The sequence below is a fragment of the Gymnoscopelus braueri genome, assembly GCF_963280865.1.
Source record: "Gymnoscopelus braueri genome assembly, chromosome: 24".
NCBI classification, from domain to species: domain Eukaryota; kingdom Metazoa; phylum Chordata; class Actinopteri; order Myctophiformes; family Myctophidae; genus Gymnoscopelus; species Gymnoscopelus braueri.
Genome location: NC_137626.1, coordinates 19,975,179 through 19,995,644, shown reverse-complemented (window position 1 = coordinate 19,995,644; position 20,466 = coordinate 19,975,179). Strand labels below are relative to the sequence as shown.

The 20,466-nt window shown below is 39.8% G+C and overlaps 2 protein-coding genes across 2 annotated transcripts in view; one reads left to right on the top strand and one right to left on the bottom strand.

Moving 5' to 3' along the window:
* Positions 1–16,044, bottom strand: part of cfap221 (cilia and flagella associated protein 221) — a gene marked incomplete at its 5' end in the record, with an annotated part of 49,726 nt that extends 33,682 nt beyond the window's left edge. The window contains 9 exons of the mRNA XM_080422400.1: positions 418–535; positions 1,072–1,201; positions 6,738–6,897; positions 10,067–10,170; positions 10,609–10,709; positions 11,678–11,773; positions 13,062–13,148; positions 14,621–14,721; positions 15,918–16,044. Of these exons, the coding sequence (XP_080278526.1) occupies positions 418–535; positions 1,072–1,201; positions 6,738–6,897; positions 10,067–10,170; positions 10,609–10,709; positions 11,678–11,773; positions 13,062–13,148; positions 14,621–14,721; positions 15,918–16,044 (1,024 nt within the window). The remainder of the gene's footprint in view (positions 1–417; positions 536–1,071; positions 1,202–6,737; positions 6,898–10,066; positions 10,171–10,608; positions 10,710–11,677; positions 11,774–13,061; positions 13,149–14,620; positions 14,722–15,917) is intronic.
* A 2,412-nt stretch (positions 16,045–18,456) lies between these two features.
* Positions 18,457–20,466, top strand: part of LOC308080503 (secretin receptor-like) — a gene marked incomplete at both ends in the record, with an annotated part of 17,682 nt that continues 15,672 nt past the window's right edge. The window contains 2 exons of the mRNA XM_080422399.1: positions 18,457–18,501; positions 19,891–19,993. Of these exons, the coding sequence (XP_080278525.1) occupies positions 18,457–18,501; positions 19,891–19,993 (148 nt within the window). The remainder of the gene's footprint in view (positions 18,502–19,890; positions 19,994–20,466) is intronic.

The following is a 20,466-nucleotide window of genomic DNA, read 5'->3' as shown; positions in this document are numbered from 1 at the left end:
GAACCAATGCAATAATAAACATCCTGTACATGGAGGGCAATGGTAATGTAGAGCAAAGCTGTTCCAGAGATGGGAACTGAAGTAAAGCAAGGACACTATGAAACAATGGACACAAGAGATATGCATTTGCAATTTGCGGCTTCTTTGTAAAAAATAAGCAATATTTTGGATTAGGTTAAAACCCTACAATGCATACCTGTAGACATTAAACATGCAGATTTTGAAACTGTGGTCTTAGGGACCCTTCATCTGACAGGCTGTAATAGCCAATATTATTATTACAATGATGTAAGATATTACTTAAATAAGCTATTCATAATATTACATTAGATACACACTAGGATAAGTAGGAGTTAAATGAACATCTGTATGAAAACCGGCAAATCCGGTGGTGTTGAGTGTAGGGGGGAGACCGACCTTCCCTCAAGTCTCTGGAGGTCAGTTTATGGGTGGATTTGATCAACATCTTGGCCACTCCCGCAGGGGTGGAGACATCCAAAGGAGGCTTCGGCCCAGCAGCCGGCTCTCTCACAGCCTAGGAAACCATTAACCACATGAACCCAAGCATCCCTATTCGGGGCATGTCATAATAAGTGAACATTCAGCTGTACCATGGCTTCATTTTGATTGGCTTGGCCGCAGATTTGAACGGGAAACACAAATCGTACCTTTAGTTTACAGTGTGCGTGTTCCCGTTCAAATTGGCAGCAGAGCCAATCAAATGAAGCTATGGGAAAATGAACAGGAACAGGAAACGGGTATGCCACCCTACATGCACAGAGCCAATTCATACAACATAACGTTGCTGTCGGGCAGAAACCTCTTAACTCAATATTCTAACTTTTTGATTTTTTGTAAGTAAAAAAAGTAGCAGATCCACAAGCTCAAAACGCAGTGTGAAGCGATGCATTTTTAGCTTGTAGATCTGCTACTTTTGCATGCTCTTGAATTTGACTTCTAAAAAGTATGAGTTTTTCCGCCTGACAGACGATAACCTACACTGAAGACATGACTGCATATCTTTATTCTTCTGTGAAACAAGGGAAGTGGTGTATATATAGAGTTCTGTACCTTCAGTTTGTCTGCCTTCTTGGTTGGCCTGCGTTTGGTTGGAACTAGAGGAGGCACTTGGGGGGCAGGTGAGGACTCTCTGCACTCAGACACTGCTACATCTCCTTGAGCCAGTCTGCTCTCCAGCTTACTGTGACACAAACATAATGGTACCCTTCACTGTCAAACACACCAAGGTGGGTATAATATAAATCCTTCACTGTCAAACACACCAAGGTGGGTATAATAGAAACTCTTCACTGTCAAACACACCAAAGTGAGTATAATAGAAACATCTGATTTCTGTCCACTCACAATATGTGTCGGAGATTAATTAGATTTCCTTAACTCTTTAACTGCCAAAAACGGGAATTCCCGTCCGATGGCTCTATGGCTATCATGGCCACGGACGGAAATGACGAAAATATATATATTTTTTTTATTTAAAAAAATATATATATATTTTTTCATTTTTTTATCTCAAAGGAACTAGGAGATAACGCTATCCAAAAAATTGCTGCTCCATTCACTTCAATGTTAAAAAACAAACGGAGGAAAAATGCACCTTTTTCCTGGCACTGGGACGACACAGTCTGAAATAAGTGTGGCAATGAAAGAGTTAATTGTTTTACTTGTACTTTATTAGGTTCTCTTTAATTTGATTTACGTTAATTTGACATGGATGATATCCATGTCAAATAAACGCAAATCAAATCACAATTACATTGGACAAACCAGATGAATTGCTTTAGTGTTTTAGCATACATGCTAATTCTCAACACCTGTCCACAGGAGGCTTAAAACAACAACAATAGAGTAAAGTGTGAAATTAAAATACAGGTGAAATAAATATATAGCACATTATTGTGGACAATACCACACTCGCATTTCACTGCTTCTACCTGTATGAGTACGGTAGTGACAAATAAACCATGTTGATTCTTGATTCGCTCTGGGACACTCTCAGGAACCAAGGACACACCTGCAGTAGTCTTTTCATCCAAACAAACATCACCTCATCCCAACAAACATCACCTTTTGTAATAAGTAACACATTTACTACAGATTTAGCCAAATGTCAATATATTCCTGTATATTGCATTATGTCATATTCATATTTTATATGAAAGGGAGAAGTATACTTCATCCATATTTGATTAGGTGTGTGTGTGTGTGTGTGTGTGTGTGTGTGTGTGTGTGTGTGTGTGTGAGAGAGATAGAGAAAAAGCTAAAAGATATGCATCTCCCAGACGACCTACTAGGCTGGGTGCTGGATCAAAAAAGTAGAACAGTTGACAATAATAAAAACATGCAATTTAATTGGAAACGTTTCGAGCCACCCTGCTTTTCCAACGTCTTTCACCTGTGTGTGCCACACACACACACACACACACACACACACACACACACACACACACACACACACACACACACACACACACACACACACACACACACAGTGATGTAAAGTAACTAAGTACATTTAGTCAAGTACTGTACTTAAGTAAACATTTTGAGATATTTTTCTCTTTACTGGAGTACTCCACTACATCTCAGAGGAAAATATTGTACTTTTACTCCACTACAATTATTTGAAAACTTTAGTTACTAGTTGCTTTGCAGATATAAATTATTATATTATAAAACATACATTAACCACTTTAGCACTTTACTTTACACTTACTTTTTTTTGTAGCTTGCAGATCTGCTATTTTCAAACATGTTATTACTTTTACTTTTGGTACTTTAAGTGTCAATACTTTTGTACTTTTACTCAAGTAACATTTTGAACCACTTTGGAGGCAGGCATATAAAAAACAACAACATTGCTCTAGTAATTCATATCTCCTCATCTCTCTCTGTTCACTCTCTCTCAGATTTCTCTTCTGATATATGTCATCCTTTCATTTGGTGGCGTTGTGGGGGGAACAACAGAACAGTGAGGGGAATCATGGCTCACATGCATAAAAAACACTGGGCACAAAGCGTAATCCATCTCCACATCGACCACAGCGGCAGCCGCCGAGTTGTTTTTCATGAATTATTAACACATTGAATGCCAAAAACGGTCCGGACCGTTTTTGAGGGTCCAAACGAGAAGTGCCGAAAACGGTCCGGACCGTTTTTGACCCAATTCTATTTTTATACGAGTGGCCCACGTGGGGCGCTAAAACGAAACTTTGACATCACCCAATGAGTTTCAGAGAAGAAGAGGCTGGATGTGGCTCCATGTCAAAAATCCTTCCGGTCGGCGTTTTCAATGTTATCTCCTTGATTAAAAGCTTAATATCTCCATTTCTTTTTAATGTGGTGGAAACGAGCCGTTTTCGATCGGCGATCACGCTGCAATGGAGGGTCGCGTTGGAAATATTATTGTTCCAGGCGTTAGTCGGGACCCTCCGCCGTCTCGCACGCACGCTTTGTTTACATGCACTTCCGCGTCTGGGCTTCTCACAGCACGAAATGTATAACGCAAGTGGATGGAAGAAATGCTGGCACTCAACGTATAATATTTTAATAAACCTCTGGCACCCAATGTGTTAACTCCTGGCCGAGATAACACCGCAACCACGGGACAGCATACCACCACTGAGTGATGGATAGCACCGGGCTTTCTCATGGGAACAGAATTAACCCATTAACACCGGGAAGGTACAGTATCTGTGTCATTTTAGATTTATTTGGCTATTCAAAAATATTTTTGAAAAATCTAGATTTTTTTTGCAAATCTTTGAATATATATATTTTAAAGGGAACATGTTTAACTAAAATCTTTGCTTCTGGGGGTCCCTGGAACAAAATATTTTGAGATGGGGGTCCGCGGCCAAGTACATATAATTTTGGGGGTCCTTGACATGAAAAAGTTTGAGAACAACTGATATAGAAACATACGTTTTTTCAAAAAACTGTAAGGATTTAGAAGATATTTGTCAAATGTTTGACAAATAAACATTAGACAAATGTTTGCTTAAAAAAAGATATTCAAAGATTTGCAAAAATGTTCAAAAAATAGCAGATCTACAAGCTCATAGGGTGGCACTCGGTGCCGCACTATGAGCTTGTAGATCTGCTATTTTTGAATAGCCAAAGAAATCTAAAAATGACACAGATGCGTTACTGGTCTTAATGGGTTAAACATTAAGGTTTTATATTACTGTTCAGTGGCATTTTGATGTCTGAATGAGTTGTCTACACTGTAATATAACTGAAAAAATGGCCAGTAGGCTTCCATCTTCACAATCTCCAAATTAAATGAGCACTCAGGATTTGGCAGTGTACTGTAGTTGCTGTCGGGCAGAAACCTCTTATCTCCAAATTTTAACTTCGTTTTTTCGTAAATTCTCGCCCTACTTGACCATACTACAGCGTCACACAAGGGAAGAGATTTGGTGTAGTAGAGCCACAGACCCCTGGGAAAGCCTGGTCGATGAAGATGGTTTTTAAGTGGTTAAATTAAGACCTGAAGCCGATTCTATGTGTCTCCTAAATCCCAACAGTATTATGAAAAACGTATGTTTCTATATCAGTGGTGCTCAATCTTTTTCATGTCAAGGACCCCCAAAATTATGTAAAATTATGTATTTGGCTGCGGACCCCATCTCAAAATATTTTGTTCCAGGGACCCCCAGAAGCAAAGATTTGAGTTAAAAAATGTTCGCTTTAAAGTTTTTTTAAACGCTTTAAAGTCGCTTTAAATTCAAACATTTGCACACATTTTTACAATTTTTCAAAAATAGCAGATCTACAAGCTCATAGCGCGGCACTCTGTGCGGCGCTATGAGCTTGTACATCTGCTATTTTTGAATAGCCAAAAGTGTAAAATATGGCTTTTTAGCTGAAATCTAAAAATGACAATGCGTTCCAGGTCTTAAAGTTAGAGTTAGTTGTGCAGGTTGAAAAAAAAAGAGTTAGTTAAACTTATATTAATGCCTTCATGAGGACACATATACTATTATGTGTAACAGCAGGGGAAGCACAGGAAACATTCTACACAATAACACAGGCCTGGTTTAGAATGATTTGCAGTAGCTTTGGTTTCACACACACACACACACACAGCAGGACCCTGTTGTCACAAAGGAAAACGGAATGAGTCAGATTTCAATGTCCTCCTCGCACAGCACAGTTCTCCAGACTGTTCTCAACTTAATACTCATTGAGTGCCATTGACGTGTTTCACGTGTTTTACCGCTATGGCGCAACGTGCCAATGACGTGTTTGGTGTGTTTTTTAAAAAAATGTAAAAAAAAAAAAAAAAAAAAATCAGAACCCAAGATATCTTTATCTGAAGATTTGCAGCTCCATCCACTCCTTGTTTAACTTATAACTGAAAAAGGCTGTATCTCGCTTCCTAAGCACTTTTTTTTTACTTCATCTGTGCCGCTGATAAAGTTTACAGCTCCATCTTGATTCTCCTTGATGTCCATGGGGCATTTGGAAGGTGAGTCAGGTGACTCATCATCAGTCATCATGGTAGGTTGGGGGAGTCCCTTGGGACTGTAGGCATTGAAATTGTACCTTGCAAACACCTCCAACTTGGCTGAACCCCTAAACTGCTGCCATCAGCTTAAAAGATGGATCGTGTGATTTGTTTTGGAGAACACAATTTTATTTTGTCCATTCTGTATGGTAGAGCATGTTAGTAGAATTCCTCCCAGATTCGGCACAAACATGAGAATGAATTAATTCAACTTTTATGCCACCGAAATGTGGAACGCCCTATCATAAAGTGATAGCCATCATAAAGTGTGACTCCCTACCCTCCTTCAAAACCACCATAAAAGAGCACCCGTCTCTGGACGTAGATGAGACTTCTAGCTTGCCAAAAGAAATTACCCCCCCCCCCCACTGTATTGACGAGTTCTTGTAAAGTATTGCATGTCTTTATATATCTTGATGAATTGAATACATAGGACCACAATGGAAACAAGCCCTCATGGCTTTTTGTGTTATCCTTGTAGCATTATTGTATAACTGTACCTCTGATACCTTTAACTGTTAATAAAGTATTCAATGAATCAATCAAGAATATCAGTTATACAATTGGGGTGGTTGAACAGTATCTGGTCTTTCTGCTCTTCTATTGAGGCATTTAGATCCTGTGTCTAGGTTGGACATGACCTTTGACACAATCCTGTTTCTGGTTTGACACACATTTTGTCAAAAATCGATTTCTCCCCCAGAGGACGCGGGGCAGGCTCTATTAGCTCAGTGGAAAAAACGTTAGCAGGAAAGTTACATAGTGCAGCTTGAAGGTCATCACATTAAATGCATTTCTGACTGTTAAACCACCAATGTTGCTTTTAATACGTCGTCCCTATATTAGGTTACACAAAAATAGCTTATCGGAGGCATATCATTGTATGACGAAGTAAAAAATCTATTACATTTATTGGTTGATTCCTTGATATATAAAAGAAAAATGCGCTTCTCAATTATTCAATTGATCAGAAAAGTGATCAATAGAATCGCCAAAAAAGAAAAGAAAATTGATAGTTTCAGCCCCACTCTTGAGGTTACCTGATGCTGATGCCTTTTCAATAAAGCATTAATTTTGTTGTTACACTTGTTTTTCTCTATTTTATTGTTCTTTTTTTAGCTTTGTGATGTTTGATACAAATATTTTACCCTGATGATAGCACTCTGAGGGCATCATAAATAAAATGTATTATTAATATTATTATTACCTGATGGCCAGGTGCGGGGCGGAGCAGCCAGTGATGGTACAGAGGTAAGGCTTGGTGTTGAACTGGGAGATGAACAGCTGCATGGTGATCTCACACGTCTCGTACTGCAGCGGACTGAAGATCACCGTGATCTCCACTCCACCTCTGGCTGGGATCACCCCTGGAACACAAATACTTATATATATCAGTGACCCTCTCAACCTATTTAACGCATTAAGACCGTGAACGCATCTGTGTATTTTTTTTATTTGAGCTAAAAAAAAAGCATTATTCTACACTTTGGCTATTCAAAAATAGCAGATCTACAAGTTCATAGCGCGGCACCGAGTGCCGCCCTATGAGCTTGTAGATCTGCTAATTTTGAAAAAAATAAGAAAATGCGTGCAAATCTGTGAATATATGTATTCTTTTAAAATATGTTTAACTCAAATCTTTGCTTCTGGGGGATCCCTGGAACAAAATATTTTAGGATGAGGGTCCGTGGCCAAACCCATATAATTTTGGGGGTCTATGAAAATTATGAAAAAAATTAGAACCACTTATTTAGCAATAAACTCTTTTTGGGCGGTGAAACCGCCCCTATAAGTGAGGTTTGGAAATTTGTACAATTATCCTGCGCTGTGAAACCGCCCCTATAAGTGAGGTTTGGAAATTTGTACAATTATCCTGCACCGTGATTGGCCAATCACAATCTATTCAGGACTGTGATTGGCCAGTGTCACATGACACATGTGCATAGCCCTATATAAGAAACCATAACTTGAAAAAAAACATAAATTGGTTTTTTTCAAGTTATGGTTTCGTCCATCATAAAGAGTGTTTCAATAAATGTATTTATCTTTTGTACATGATTGGTTGACTCCATTCAGTATTGTGATTAGCTAGCAAGACACCGCCCACTTCACACAGGGTGTGATTTTTTTTAAACTGTTGGGATTTATAAGACATTTGTATAGAATCGGCTTCAGGCCTTAATAGGTTAACGCATTAAGACACGTGTGTGTGTGTGTCTCACTCTCACACACACACACACACACACACACACACACACACACTGCTAAAAGGTTGGATAGCCACAGGTACAGTAAGCAACTCATTACTTATGTAAGATTTATTTTTGTTTGAACAAAGTTTAGTTTAGTGTTAAGACATGAAGTGGAGGAGACAGAGTACAAAAATAGAGCACGGACACAAGAGAGAAGACGGAGCCACCATAAGAAAGACTAAAGGACACTGAGAGAAGAAGAGAGACAGAAAAGAGACATCTACATCATAGTTCAGAGAAGCCTTTAAATTGAGTAGTAGAGCAGTTGTTCTCAAACTTTTTATTTATTTCAAGGACCCCATATCTCTGAGAGTGCACAAATGGAACACTCAAAGTGCACAAATGGAACCCAAATCCATTTGATTCCATTTGTGCACTCTCAAACTTACAGTCAACCCTGAGGGGTCCTTGGACCCCACTTTGAAGGGCGTCCATTGAAAAAAGCGTCTAAAATAACAGGATTTTTATGTCGGTGACATCACTGGAGTTAAAACTTTTCAGCCAAACTTTAGCTGCATTTCAGCAACAAACACAGAATGCTGTGACTTCATAGTCACTGTATATAGACACTGGAAGTGGCAGCTCAAGTGCAGGCTTCCCGGACGTGTTGTGATGCTTTCCAGACAAGCGTCATAGCTGGATGTTGTTTTTTTTTGGAGGAGGAAAGCACTGACTGCTCAGTGTCAATGTGGAGACATCTGTGGAACTGGAGGCCATCATGTCGGCGGTACCGTTGATTTACTGAGTGCGTAACAGATGCCGATCCGACGCGTTGAGGAAACGCAGCCCGCCGCCTGCATGGCTCCTCTGAAGGCTTATGGGTCAAATATGTGTGTTGTAGTATCGAAGGGGAAAGATGACTTCTCTTCACGAGTTAGATTTTTCTGATTGCCTATAGCTATTAGTTTCTCAACGTGGGATCCAGGGATGCAGGGGGGGTTTGAACATACTCAGTTCCATTGGGGGGATATCCCCTCCACTTTTGGGATGAAGAAAAAAGAAAAAGAAAAAACCTCCGACATCTACACTTCATGGAGTCAACTTTTTGTACCGAATTAAATTAATTAATCTACCGGTATAAAGTAACAAAAAAAAACAAAAAAGTAACAAAAATAATTGCGCATGCATGCGTCCCCTTCGGTTCTAAAATGGCCTCTGCGTCCTTGGTGGGATCCGTGAGGAGTTAGGGAGGATTTTACAGTGTAGATTAAGATACCAGAGATACAAATCGTATGAAATAACTGTCCATGGTCTAATGCTGCGTTCACACAGGCAGATACCAAGATAAGATACATGCTAGATGCTACCATTCAATTTCAATGGAAGCCATTGACATGAAGATACGAAGCAACAGCCGACGTTCGTAGCCGCTACAAAAGATACAAATTCAAGTTGAGCTGGGTTCAACTTCCAGACACAAAGATACAAAACTACAACTGTAGCTCCGATGACGCAGCGTTTGATGACGTCAACGACCGTGTTGAGCAACACACATACAGTACAAATCGACAGAGAGCGACAAATATGCTGTGTATCTTTGTATCTGCCCGTGAGAACGCAGCATCGTGCAGGGGTCTTCAACGTTTTTCAGGCCAAGGACCCCTTAGCTGAGACAGAGATGACCCCTACTACATGGCTAAAATGATGTTGCAGATTAAACTTTTTCATATATTTCATGAACATGTTTGACAGCACTGTCATCAGTGTTGTGTAAATTCATGTTTTTGTTGACATATCTTTCTATCAATATGTTGGATTCATGTTAATGTTTATTTTCAGACATTAAATCACAAACTTGACCTGCTATTTTCGGCTAATGTTCCCCTCAGAATAGGGATGCTAGGGTTCAAGTGGTTACTGTAAAAACAAAATAATAATAATAATCCCATCACACAAAGATTTGGCGGCCCCCCTGTAGCAACTCTGAGGGGCCCCTGTTGAAGACCCCTGGCCTAATGCATAACAAACTGGGGGTCCTTGAAATTATACAGGTTGACAATCACTGAGCTTGTAGATCTGCTATTTTGATAAGTCGTGAAAACGTGTGCAAATCATTGATATATATATTTTTTAAAGCGAACATTAGTAACTCAAAATCTTTGCTTCTGGAGGGCCCTGGAACCAAATATTTTACAAATGTTCGGTTTAAAAAATATATATTCAAAGATTTGCACAAATAGTGCCGCACTATGAGCTTGTAGATCCGCTATTTTTGCATAGCCCAAGAAATGACAGAGATGCGTTCCCGGATTGAATGGGTTAAATTGCAAAGAGGGTCTCCTACCTGCGAGGGGCTGGACGGAGAAGGCCCTGTGAGGCTGAAGGATGTGGACCTGGAACTCAAAGTCCACTGGACAGCTGCAGCTCAGAGGAATGACGTGGACCACACTGGGGGACAGATAGGGGACATTAGGTAAGGACAAACACAAAGGTGGGGGGTGGGTTAGGATGTGTTTGGGGCCTCAGAATTACGGCTGGGTCAGCCATCCAGCAATCCTCACTCCGAGTGCATGGAACTCACACGCACACACAGGTATACACAAAGATACAGGATCCTCCAAACAGGCACGAGCAGAATGGGTAATAGCTTCTTCCCCCCTATGCCATAAGACTACTAAATAAAGCTAAAGTGATTCCCCTGCAACACCTATGGTGTATCATTTTAACTTCATTAAACTTCATTACTTTAAGGGCTATTCTTGCTGTATTTATGCTACATTTTATTTGTGTGTTGTTACGGAGCACCATTCCACAACCTAGGCGTTTTCACAGTGCATGTATATGTGTGACAATAAAAAACTCTGTTGAACTGTTGAACGCACTCACCTCCGTCCTAGCGGTATGGCGGGCAGGTCGACATGGGAGGGGATGTTCAGGTCATCGATCACGGGATAAGCATGAACTGGAACTAACAGATTCTCCTCTCCCTGAGTGTGCGTGTGGGGAGGGAGGGGGGGGGGGGGCAGAGAGACGAAGAGCAAGTGGTAAGATTTCCAATTAAAGATGAATAAAAATCTAAAGTTTTATCAGTAACCTCCGGTACTTTGATTCATTTGATTCTCAGCCAGACAAAAAAAGAATCATCTAAAGATGCTCCACGCATAGATAATACCTCAGAGACCAACCACAGTCTTCTAAATATTTATTTATCTTGAGTGCAGCGCCACAAAAGCAAGCCAAAAAAGTTAAAAACCAAGTGTTTATGGTTTATGTCTCTTTAAAGTGTGTAAACACAGGAAGGATCTCTCTGTTGAAACACAAACCTCAAAAGCTCCTTGCCCCAGTCCTCACCACTTAAGCTCCATACACCAAATTGTATGTATTTGGCCACCGACCACATCAAAATATGTTGTTCCAGGGCATCCTATAGTGTGTATAGTTTCACTGTAGGCTGATGATAGGTTCTTGGTTTACGTATGTAGTTATTATTAGATTATTGGTTTACTTATGTATTACTTTATTATTAGATTACTATTTTTAAGCATGATGTATTATATTTATTATGATGTATTATCTTGTGTCCTTGCTTGCTGTAAATCGCTCTGGATTAAGAGCGTCTGCTAAACGCCTAAACTGTAAACTGTTGACCGCGGGGGCCCCCAAGGCTGTATCCTTGACCCCTTCTTTTTGTCCCTCTACACACCAAATCTCTTCACTACAAGCCAATAGCCAACCTGCAAGAGATTGGCCATTTCTGAAGAAGGTTTCGCCTAGTATGACATGCCAAGAATAGGTGTGGTTAAAGATTCGAATGACGATGCCACCAAAACGGAAACGGTGGCCTAAAAATAACACTGCATTGCTCAAATGACAGCTGGCTTTTCAGCACAAAAAAAAAATGACAGCACAGCAACACAACAACGTGGCACATGGAGCTCTCTGACGGATGCCAAACCTTGCAGTGAACCCGAATGCAGTCGTAGAAGTAACGCCATTCGTCAGGCTGGAATTGGACCTTCACTGTGTAGGCGAGGCCAGGAACCAGTCGATACTTGATGATGACAGATGGAGAACAGGGTAGAAACATTGTAAATGCAACCAGCCCAATTCAAGCCAAAAAAGCAATGGAGGAAGTAGGCATTTTTTTTTACTTAATCCATTAAGACCGGGAACGCATCTGTGACATTTTAAGATTTCTTTGGCGATTAAAAAATAGCAGATATACAAGCTCAAAGAGTGCCACGCTATGAGCTTGTAGATCTGCTTTTTTTTAAAGGAATAATCGTGAATATTTGTGCAAATCTTTGAATATATATATATTTTTAAAGCGAACATTTGTACCTCAAATCTTTGGATCAAAATATTTTACAAATTTCCACTTAAAAAAATATATATTCAAAGATTTGCACACATTTTCACTATTTTTCAAAAATAGCAGATCTACAAGCTCATAGCGCGGCACTCGGTGCCACGCTATGAGCTTGTATATCTGTATATCTTGTATATCTTGTATATATGACAGAGATGAGTTCCGGGTCTTAATGGGTTAAAGGAGTAGTTCACCCAAATAATTACTTATTTTCTATCAATTACACACACGCCATGATGCCTTGAATTCGTGGAGATTTGTTTTTGTCGCATTCCTGAGCCAATAATTTCCATGACCGTGGGTGGCTGCTCAGTAGGAGACTCCGCCGGTCATCAAATTATTGGCTTAGGAATGCGACCAAAACTTAAAAACAACAACATGAATTCAATGCTTCATGGCGTGTGTAGGTAATTTTTTGGGTGAACTACGCCTTTAAGTAAAAGTGTCAATAACGTAGAAATGTAGAAATACTGATCTGTTACAAGTAAAAGTTCTATATCCAAAATTTACTTGAGCAAAAGTACAAAGGTAGTGGCATCAAGTTATACTTAAATTACCAAATTAAAAGTAATGATTTTGCAGAATGTCCCATTTTACATGTTTTCAAATGTATAAAATGTATTAATATCTCTTGAAAATAGCCGATCTACAAGCTCACAACGCGCGTTGTGAGCTTGTAGATCGGCTATTTTCAAGGGCTGAAGTTGTGCATGTATGTTTTGTAATCTAAATCTAGTCTACAAAGTAACTAGTAACTAAAGTGGTCAAATAATTGTAGTGAAGTAAAAGTACAATATTTGCCTCTGAGATGTAGTGGAGTAAAAGTAAAAGTATTTGGAAATACTCAAGTAAACTAAAAACACAAGTACAGTAGTTGAGTACATGTACTTAGTTACTCTCCACCACAGCCAGAAAGTTTCAGATGTGAACTAAAACGTGGAAGGAAAGAATACATTTCTTTTTAAATTACCTTTTTTGTATATGTTGTTTTGAAGTACTTAGTTTGTGTGGCAATGATATGGATATTAATCACTTCAGAGGAGATGTTGATTAGTTTCTGTGGGAGAGGAGGCAAAAGAAAAAAGGAGGCAAGATTCAATGGGTTTGCGTCGTGCATAATTGAACAAACACATTTCAAAGTTCACAACAGGCCTGCATCCAGAAGGCTGTTCTCGGAATGAAATCCCCTGTCTGTTCAGTCACATCAAATCCAGCTCCCGCATTACCCAAGTCAAATACATAATGATAAGGCCAGGTTTTTCACAATCATCCCAGAAATTTTAATTGTATTTGTATTGCATAGAAGCCTCACTCTCTAGGCCCAAACCTCTAGTATAATAATATATTGGTCTTTATTCATTTAGGCAACTTTGAGTTCACTTGGTGTATGAAAGGTGCTATATAGATAAGGTTGCCTAAATATTAAAAGGTCAAGTCCGGACTAAAATAACATAGCCTTTTTTTTCCTACTTATATTGATCCCAAAAGCCTGGCCATGGGGTCTATTTGCATTATTGTCCCTGTCGTCCAGTTTCCCCAACAGCCCCCATAGCATAGAGCAGAGTCCAAAGCATATCGCTCCTTAAGCTATTTGTTGCGGTCAAAAGTGATATCAAAAAGTGATAAAAAAGGCTATATGTCATTTAATGCAGTGTTTCTTAACCACTTGAGCCCCATATACTTTGTTGTACAACAAAGAGCGAATTGTTGCTATTTTTGTAATGTTACAAGTTTGTTTATACATTTCTGGAAACTTTGGGCTATAATGACATTCCCAAATTAAGGCCACCAGCTTGAAAGTCATTAAGCAACTAGCCTCGGAAACCCAGGCTTTTTTTTTTGTTACAAAAGAAAAAAAGCCTGGGGGAGCGATGTAGGAACGATGGTCTTGGACCTTGTTATCTCCTAACCAATCAGAGTGCAGAGGGGCGTCGCTCTAAATTTGGTGACGTCAGCGTGCTCCGTGCACAGGCCGAGGGGGGGAGGGGAGGGGAGGCGGGGACATAGATTGGTGAAGCAATAGGAAGCCACGCACAAATCCAGGCGGCTGTGTTTGGGTCCGCCCTTCAAGACCATGGATTGAGCTCGTAGCCTCAGGCTATTAAGCAACTGACTGGAAAGAACCGAAAACTACTGCTGTCTGATTCTGATATAGGTATCCGACATGACCAGAGCCTTCCGTTTTCATTTGTGAGCTGAATAAAACAACCTCCTCATCGGACCACAGATTTCATAAAGCATGAAATCCCCCCCGACTGAAAATCCATCTCCTAGGAGCTCTGATAGAGAATTGAACCCAGCCACCTGCTTGTGAAATTCAGCCATGTGCCATCTGCCCCCTTTAACAGCTCACCATCCAGCCTTACAAAGCTTGACTATCAATTTATTCCACTGTATGCACCTCAGGTTAAAAGAAAGCCGGAGTCCAAAACGGAGCCTCCTGCCCTCTCCATTATAGGGAGACGAGGGACAGCGGTTCAAATAAATCCAGACATAAACTTTTAAATCGAAAAGGTTTCTTCTCCTCACCAGGACCTTGTGGTAATCCTTGCCCAGCTCGAACCCGTTGAAGTGGAGCGTGGAGGGCTCTGCTTGGATCAGACCGTTGCTCTTCAGCCTGGCATAGATCTCTAGAAGAAAGACAGAAAATCCAACAGTGACTAAATAAGCAATAGTAATCTGTAGAATTAACAGAAAAAGGTGAGACCGGAAGTTAGGACGGAGGTGAATTAACCACATGCATGGGGGGGACCCTGGGGGGCTCCGGTCAATTATGTATACAGGGTTTAAGCCGCTAACCGACGCATAGAGAGAGTATAATGCATTTTCTATTTTGATATACAGGGGTATACTACTCTTTTTGTCATGCGTCACTTGTGTTTGCTTTGCGATGTGAGAGTGCAGACTAAAACCACACTCAAAACCCACCTTTTCAGACTTGCATTCCCTACCTAATCCTAATCCCCCCTTGAATACCTTCTATAGCTTTTAATCTTTTAACTAGTTTTTCCAAATAAAAGTTTTTATATTGTTGCCGTTTTTGTAAAGCAACTTTGAGTCCACTCCACTCCTTCCTGTGTAGCATCAGGGTCTTTAGCTCTGCAGTGTTAGCTCAGCTGTCACACCGGAGTGTGTCTACATAGGTGGTGCACCTCCTTACCCTCTAGCTGTACCTCGGGTTGGCTCCCAGAGTGTCAGTTTTCTCGCTACCAGTTGCGGTGCCCTGAGAGCCTCATTCTTCTGACCATCCACGTTTCTGATGTTCGCCCATGCATGTACACAGTACATCATGTTTGCTTTAAATGATTATCAAACACTTTGAAACCTTTTTGAAAAGCGCTATAAGGCCCTGAATAAGTGTCAATGGGTGGTAATAATAATAATGATTATTATTAATATCACAATCAATTTGTTTAATCACTTAAACCCTTGCTTGGCAAACTAATAGTTGACCGGGCTTGGCTCTGTACTTGGTCCCATTGGTCTACACCAAATCTCTTTGCCCAAAAATAGTCGATCTGTTGCGACACACTGTGGGCTACTACAGAGGTTAAAATCTTTGAAAAATATCAAAAATGTTTGGAAAATGTGGAATAATTTAGAATTTTTTAACACAAATCTTGTCTTCTGGGGGTCCCTGGCACAAAACATTTTCAGATGGGGGTCAAATGCATATCAATTTGGGGGTCCTTGACACGAAAAAGTTTGAGAATCACTGCGCTAGTAGATCGGCTCCCTCCCCAGAATAGGAATGGCTAGAGTTAACAGTGGGAAAGCATTATGTGTGCATTGCTGTCAGATAAAGCATTCAGGGCTGATGCCATACTTGACTCCAGAAGGTGGTTGTGGACGCTGGCTCGTCTGCTCTCCTCCACAAGCTGTCTGAGGGGAGTCGTTGTCCTCCTGAGTGGCTCAGAGAGGCTCTCTGCAGGGCCAGACACAGCCACTTCCATGCTGGCTGCAGATCACATCCAACTCCTCACCACCAGGGACAAGACAAGAGGTCTGGAAGACAGTCAAAAGGGAGAAAACTGTGAATCTGTTCTCATTGGATTCATGGGTTCAAAACTCAATGGAATCAGCCCAGAAATCTGTTTTAACCCATTAAAACTGGGAAAGCATATGTCATTGTATACTTTGGCTATTCAAAAATAGCAGATATACAAGCTCATAGTCACTTTTAGCCCCATTAAGTACCTCTCACTCCGGAGCTGTATAGCGGAGTGAGAGGTACTTACTGGGGCTAAGTCACTTTGTGCTGTGCTATGAGCTTGGATCTGCTATTTTTTTTAAAGCATGATATTGTTTGCAAATCTTTTAATATATATATTTTTTAAAGGGAACGTTTTTAACTCAAATCTTTGTTTCTGGGGGTCCCTGGAACAACATATTTTGACATGGGGGTCCTTGGCCAAATACATATAATTCTGTGGGTCCTTGACATGAAAAGGTTTGAAAACCACTGATATAGAAACATACATTTTTCAGATAACTGTTAGGATTTAGAAGATATTTGTAGAATCAGCCTAAAGGCATGCAATCTGAATTCACTTATCAACAGTTGACGACTTCATTGATAGCCTAGAAAAGTTCATATTAAAGTGCAGGTTTGATTAATAACCTTGTGGTTAATAACATTTCCCTATATTAAAATGCCTCCAGCACCACGTCAGTGAGATTATTATTAAGTTTGCCTATCAATGGTCAAGGCAATACAATGTTATTAACAACGGCACATTACAAACGACGTGATGGTCAGCCAACAATAAAACAAGTACAAAATAAATTACAATAGTCTGCCAAGCTGGCTAATATTACCCTAATTAAGAGGCTTCTTCGGGCGTTAATGCTCTTAAATCCAACAACGCCATAACTTTAACAGTGTTTTGAGTCTAATAATAATAAGACTTTATGAATTAAGTCGTTTGTATGCAAATGTGTCCGTGTTTCGCAGGCTCATTTGTTCATGATGTCAAACATTCACACACTTGCTGGTTAGTTGTCTGTCTCTCTTTTTCTGCACCCCGCCCCCTCCCTCGACATCAAACAAAACGTTGCCACGGCTACGTCAGGCTCACCGTTGCCATATTTTGTAAGAGAAATAAGCAGCCAGGTCTATAAAAAGAAGCCCAAAATAAGTGACTATCTAGGCTACTACATGAGCACTTATGGTATATACATTGGCTATTTGAAAATAGCAGATCTACAAGCTCACAACGCGTCACACTTGATAAAGAAGCCAAAAAAAACAGCAACTGTACAAAAAAACAAGCCCAAAGTCGCTGATAATAAGCAGACATGGCAACGCTGGTCAGGGCTCAAGCCCCAATAATACTTCGTCGCCCGACGGTGTCGCATGCCAAAAATAGCAGATCTACTCTACATTACAAGCTCACAACATGGCGCGGACATGTGAGAGCATATTAGGCTATAGTCATGGATCCAAGACGGTCATCTGTCGATGAACTTCAACATAGTGTTTGCACTTTCTCCCTTTTTTACCCTTACATCTACATAAACGTTCAAATCTAAAAAATAAAGTGCTTACCCCATGGCCACGGATGTTAAAATTATGTAAGGAACCTCAAAAGTACTCATATCATCCGTATTGTTCAATTAAAATCATTTTAATCCAATTGGTGGCCATTTTATCATAGAGTTATAATGTATCCAGAGTGCAATACACCTCTCAACCAATAGGATCGCATAGTTGAAAACACATTGCAAAAATACGTAGAAAATGGCCACCAATCGGTTTAAAATCCTTTTTATTGAACAACACGGAAGATATGGGTACTTCTGAGGGCCGGTACATAATTTTAACATTTGTGGTCATGGGGTAAGCACTTTATATTTGAAATTTGAACGTTTAAGTAGATGTACGGGCTAAAAAGGGAGAAAAGGCAAACACCAGGTTGAAGTTCATCCATGACTGCCATGATATGACAGTCATGTATCAGGGCTAGGGGCAGGACTAGCCCTGAAACATGACTGTCATACCATGACAGACGGGCGTCATGTGAACCATGGCTAGGGGCCGGACGAACGTCAGGAGGGGCGGGTGACCGCAAACTGGAAAACTTCTACTTGTTGGAATAAAGATGACTTTATCTTTATTCAACACCTCCACTGTCTGTGTGTGTGTGTGTGTGTTGCTGAATTGTACAAGATAGACACTCAATTATGTCTTTTCCACATTCCATGCAATATTTGCCACGTTTATTACAGGATCGAAGCTTTGCTTTTATTATCTGGTCAGATCCTGCCGAGAGTTTTTCATTTTCTTTTTGTTTGTTCGTTTGTTGTTGATTTGATTTACCTTGATAAGAAAAAGTGAGCTCGCCTCAGCCTGGCAAAAACTAGAAATGCACAAAGTGGGATTTATCGGAGTTTTCATGATGTACACACAGGTGAGAAAAGTGTGTTGTTTGATATTAATATATTGGTATAAAGCAGTGGTGGAAAAAGTACTCAAATGTTTTACTCAGGTAAAAGTATCAATACTGCAATGTAGATATACTACAAGTAGGCTACCAACCCTTAGAAAGTACTCATTAGGCAGAATGTCCCATTTCCCACGTTTTCAAATGTATCAAATGTTTTAAAATCTTTTGAAAATAGCAGATCTACATCCGCACAATGCATGCATTGTGTTGTGAGTTTGTGACCCATTGTGAGTGGAAAAGTGTGGAGTAGTATAAAGTATTGAAAATTGGAAACACTGCAGAAGTAAAAAAAAAATTATCTTAAAAGCCCCCCAAATAACTTTTTTTCTATTGATTACTCACCCCATGGAGCCTTGAATTCATGGATATTTATTTGTTTTTGTCGCATTCCTTCCTTTATTATTTGATTATAATAAATTTAGCCCCATTGATTCCGGTAGGAGACACAAATGCATTTGTGTCTCCTACCGGAATCAATGGGGACACATTTATTATAATCAAATTATTGGCTTAGGAATGTGACAAAAACAAAAAAATATCTATGAATTCAAGGCTCCAGATGGTCAGTAATCAATAGAAAAAAAGTTATTTTGGGGGTGAACTACCCCTTTAAGTACAGTACTTGAGTATTGTTGGGGAGACCGACACTGGGGTCAAAAGTAACACTTTTTACATTTTCTTTCATAATTCACAGAATACTTGAAATATTCATCTTTTGTTTTAAGAAACATATATATGTGCCCTAATTACTAATACCATTTATAAGCTTGGTATTGCCCCCGTGACTGGGGCAATTCTAACAGTGGATGGGGGCAATTGTAACACTGGTTGGGGGCAATTATAACACTGTAGAAATAAGTCATATTAACACACTATATCTCAAATAAAAGCACATCACTAAGTAATATATATTTTGTATAATTTAACATTTTTACTTAAGAATGTTTTATATATATAATTACAATTATGTTGTATTTTTATTCGAATTATTTTATTTTTAAATGTTGTTTTTTTTAAATCCCATATTCTTCAATAAACATAGAGATGCAATTCATCTAAGTTTAAATTAGCTGTCATCTAAACTTTAGACAGCAGAAGGAAAATACTGTACATTCAAAAATGTACGTTAAACACCTCAAAATCAGTTTTTGTTGAAAACTTCTGCTGAGATGAAATGATCATTCTATCCTTCCATATAGGCAGAGAGAGGACCCTACTGAGGATGTGCACAATAAGTCTCACCCCTCTAGCTTGTTTCTGACTAGAATTATTGAGTGTGTTACGTTTGCCCCTTGTTTGACCCCTATCTCCCCTACTTAGTTTACTTTACACCATTGATTCCGTTCATTACAGGCAAAATCCTCCCCAGGGTGTCACCACCCTCATGCGCTTCTTGGGAAAGAGGAAGAAAGATGCATGAGGGACTTGTTGCTTATGAATACGTCCAAAGAACCTGGTGAGTCAGCCTAAAAATGGTCATCTTGTGTGGTGTGTGTGTGTGTGTGTGTGTGTGTGTGTGTGTGTGTGTGTGTGTGTGTGTGTGTGTGTGTGTGTGTGTGTGTGTGTGTGTGTGTGTACATATATATTTATATAAAGTTGCTATCACAAATGTGCCGATATTTGTTTAGAGGATCCACTGAAGTTCACTAGTTGTGTCCACTCCACTCCGGCCAGTATCACCTGTTTGATGTAATTCTTTACTGACATCTAGTGGTAGAAAAGACTAGTGCATGCATATTAGAAATAATCCATGTACTGTATCTCTAGTCTAGAGGCCAGGCAGAGGTGGAATTAGTAGGCTATTCTTCAGATGTTTTAACCTAAGTAAAAGTGGTAACACCACAATGTAGAAATACTCTGTTACAAGTAAAAGTCCTAGTATTGGCATCAAAATAGGCCTACATTACCAAACGTAAAAGCACTCATGCA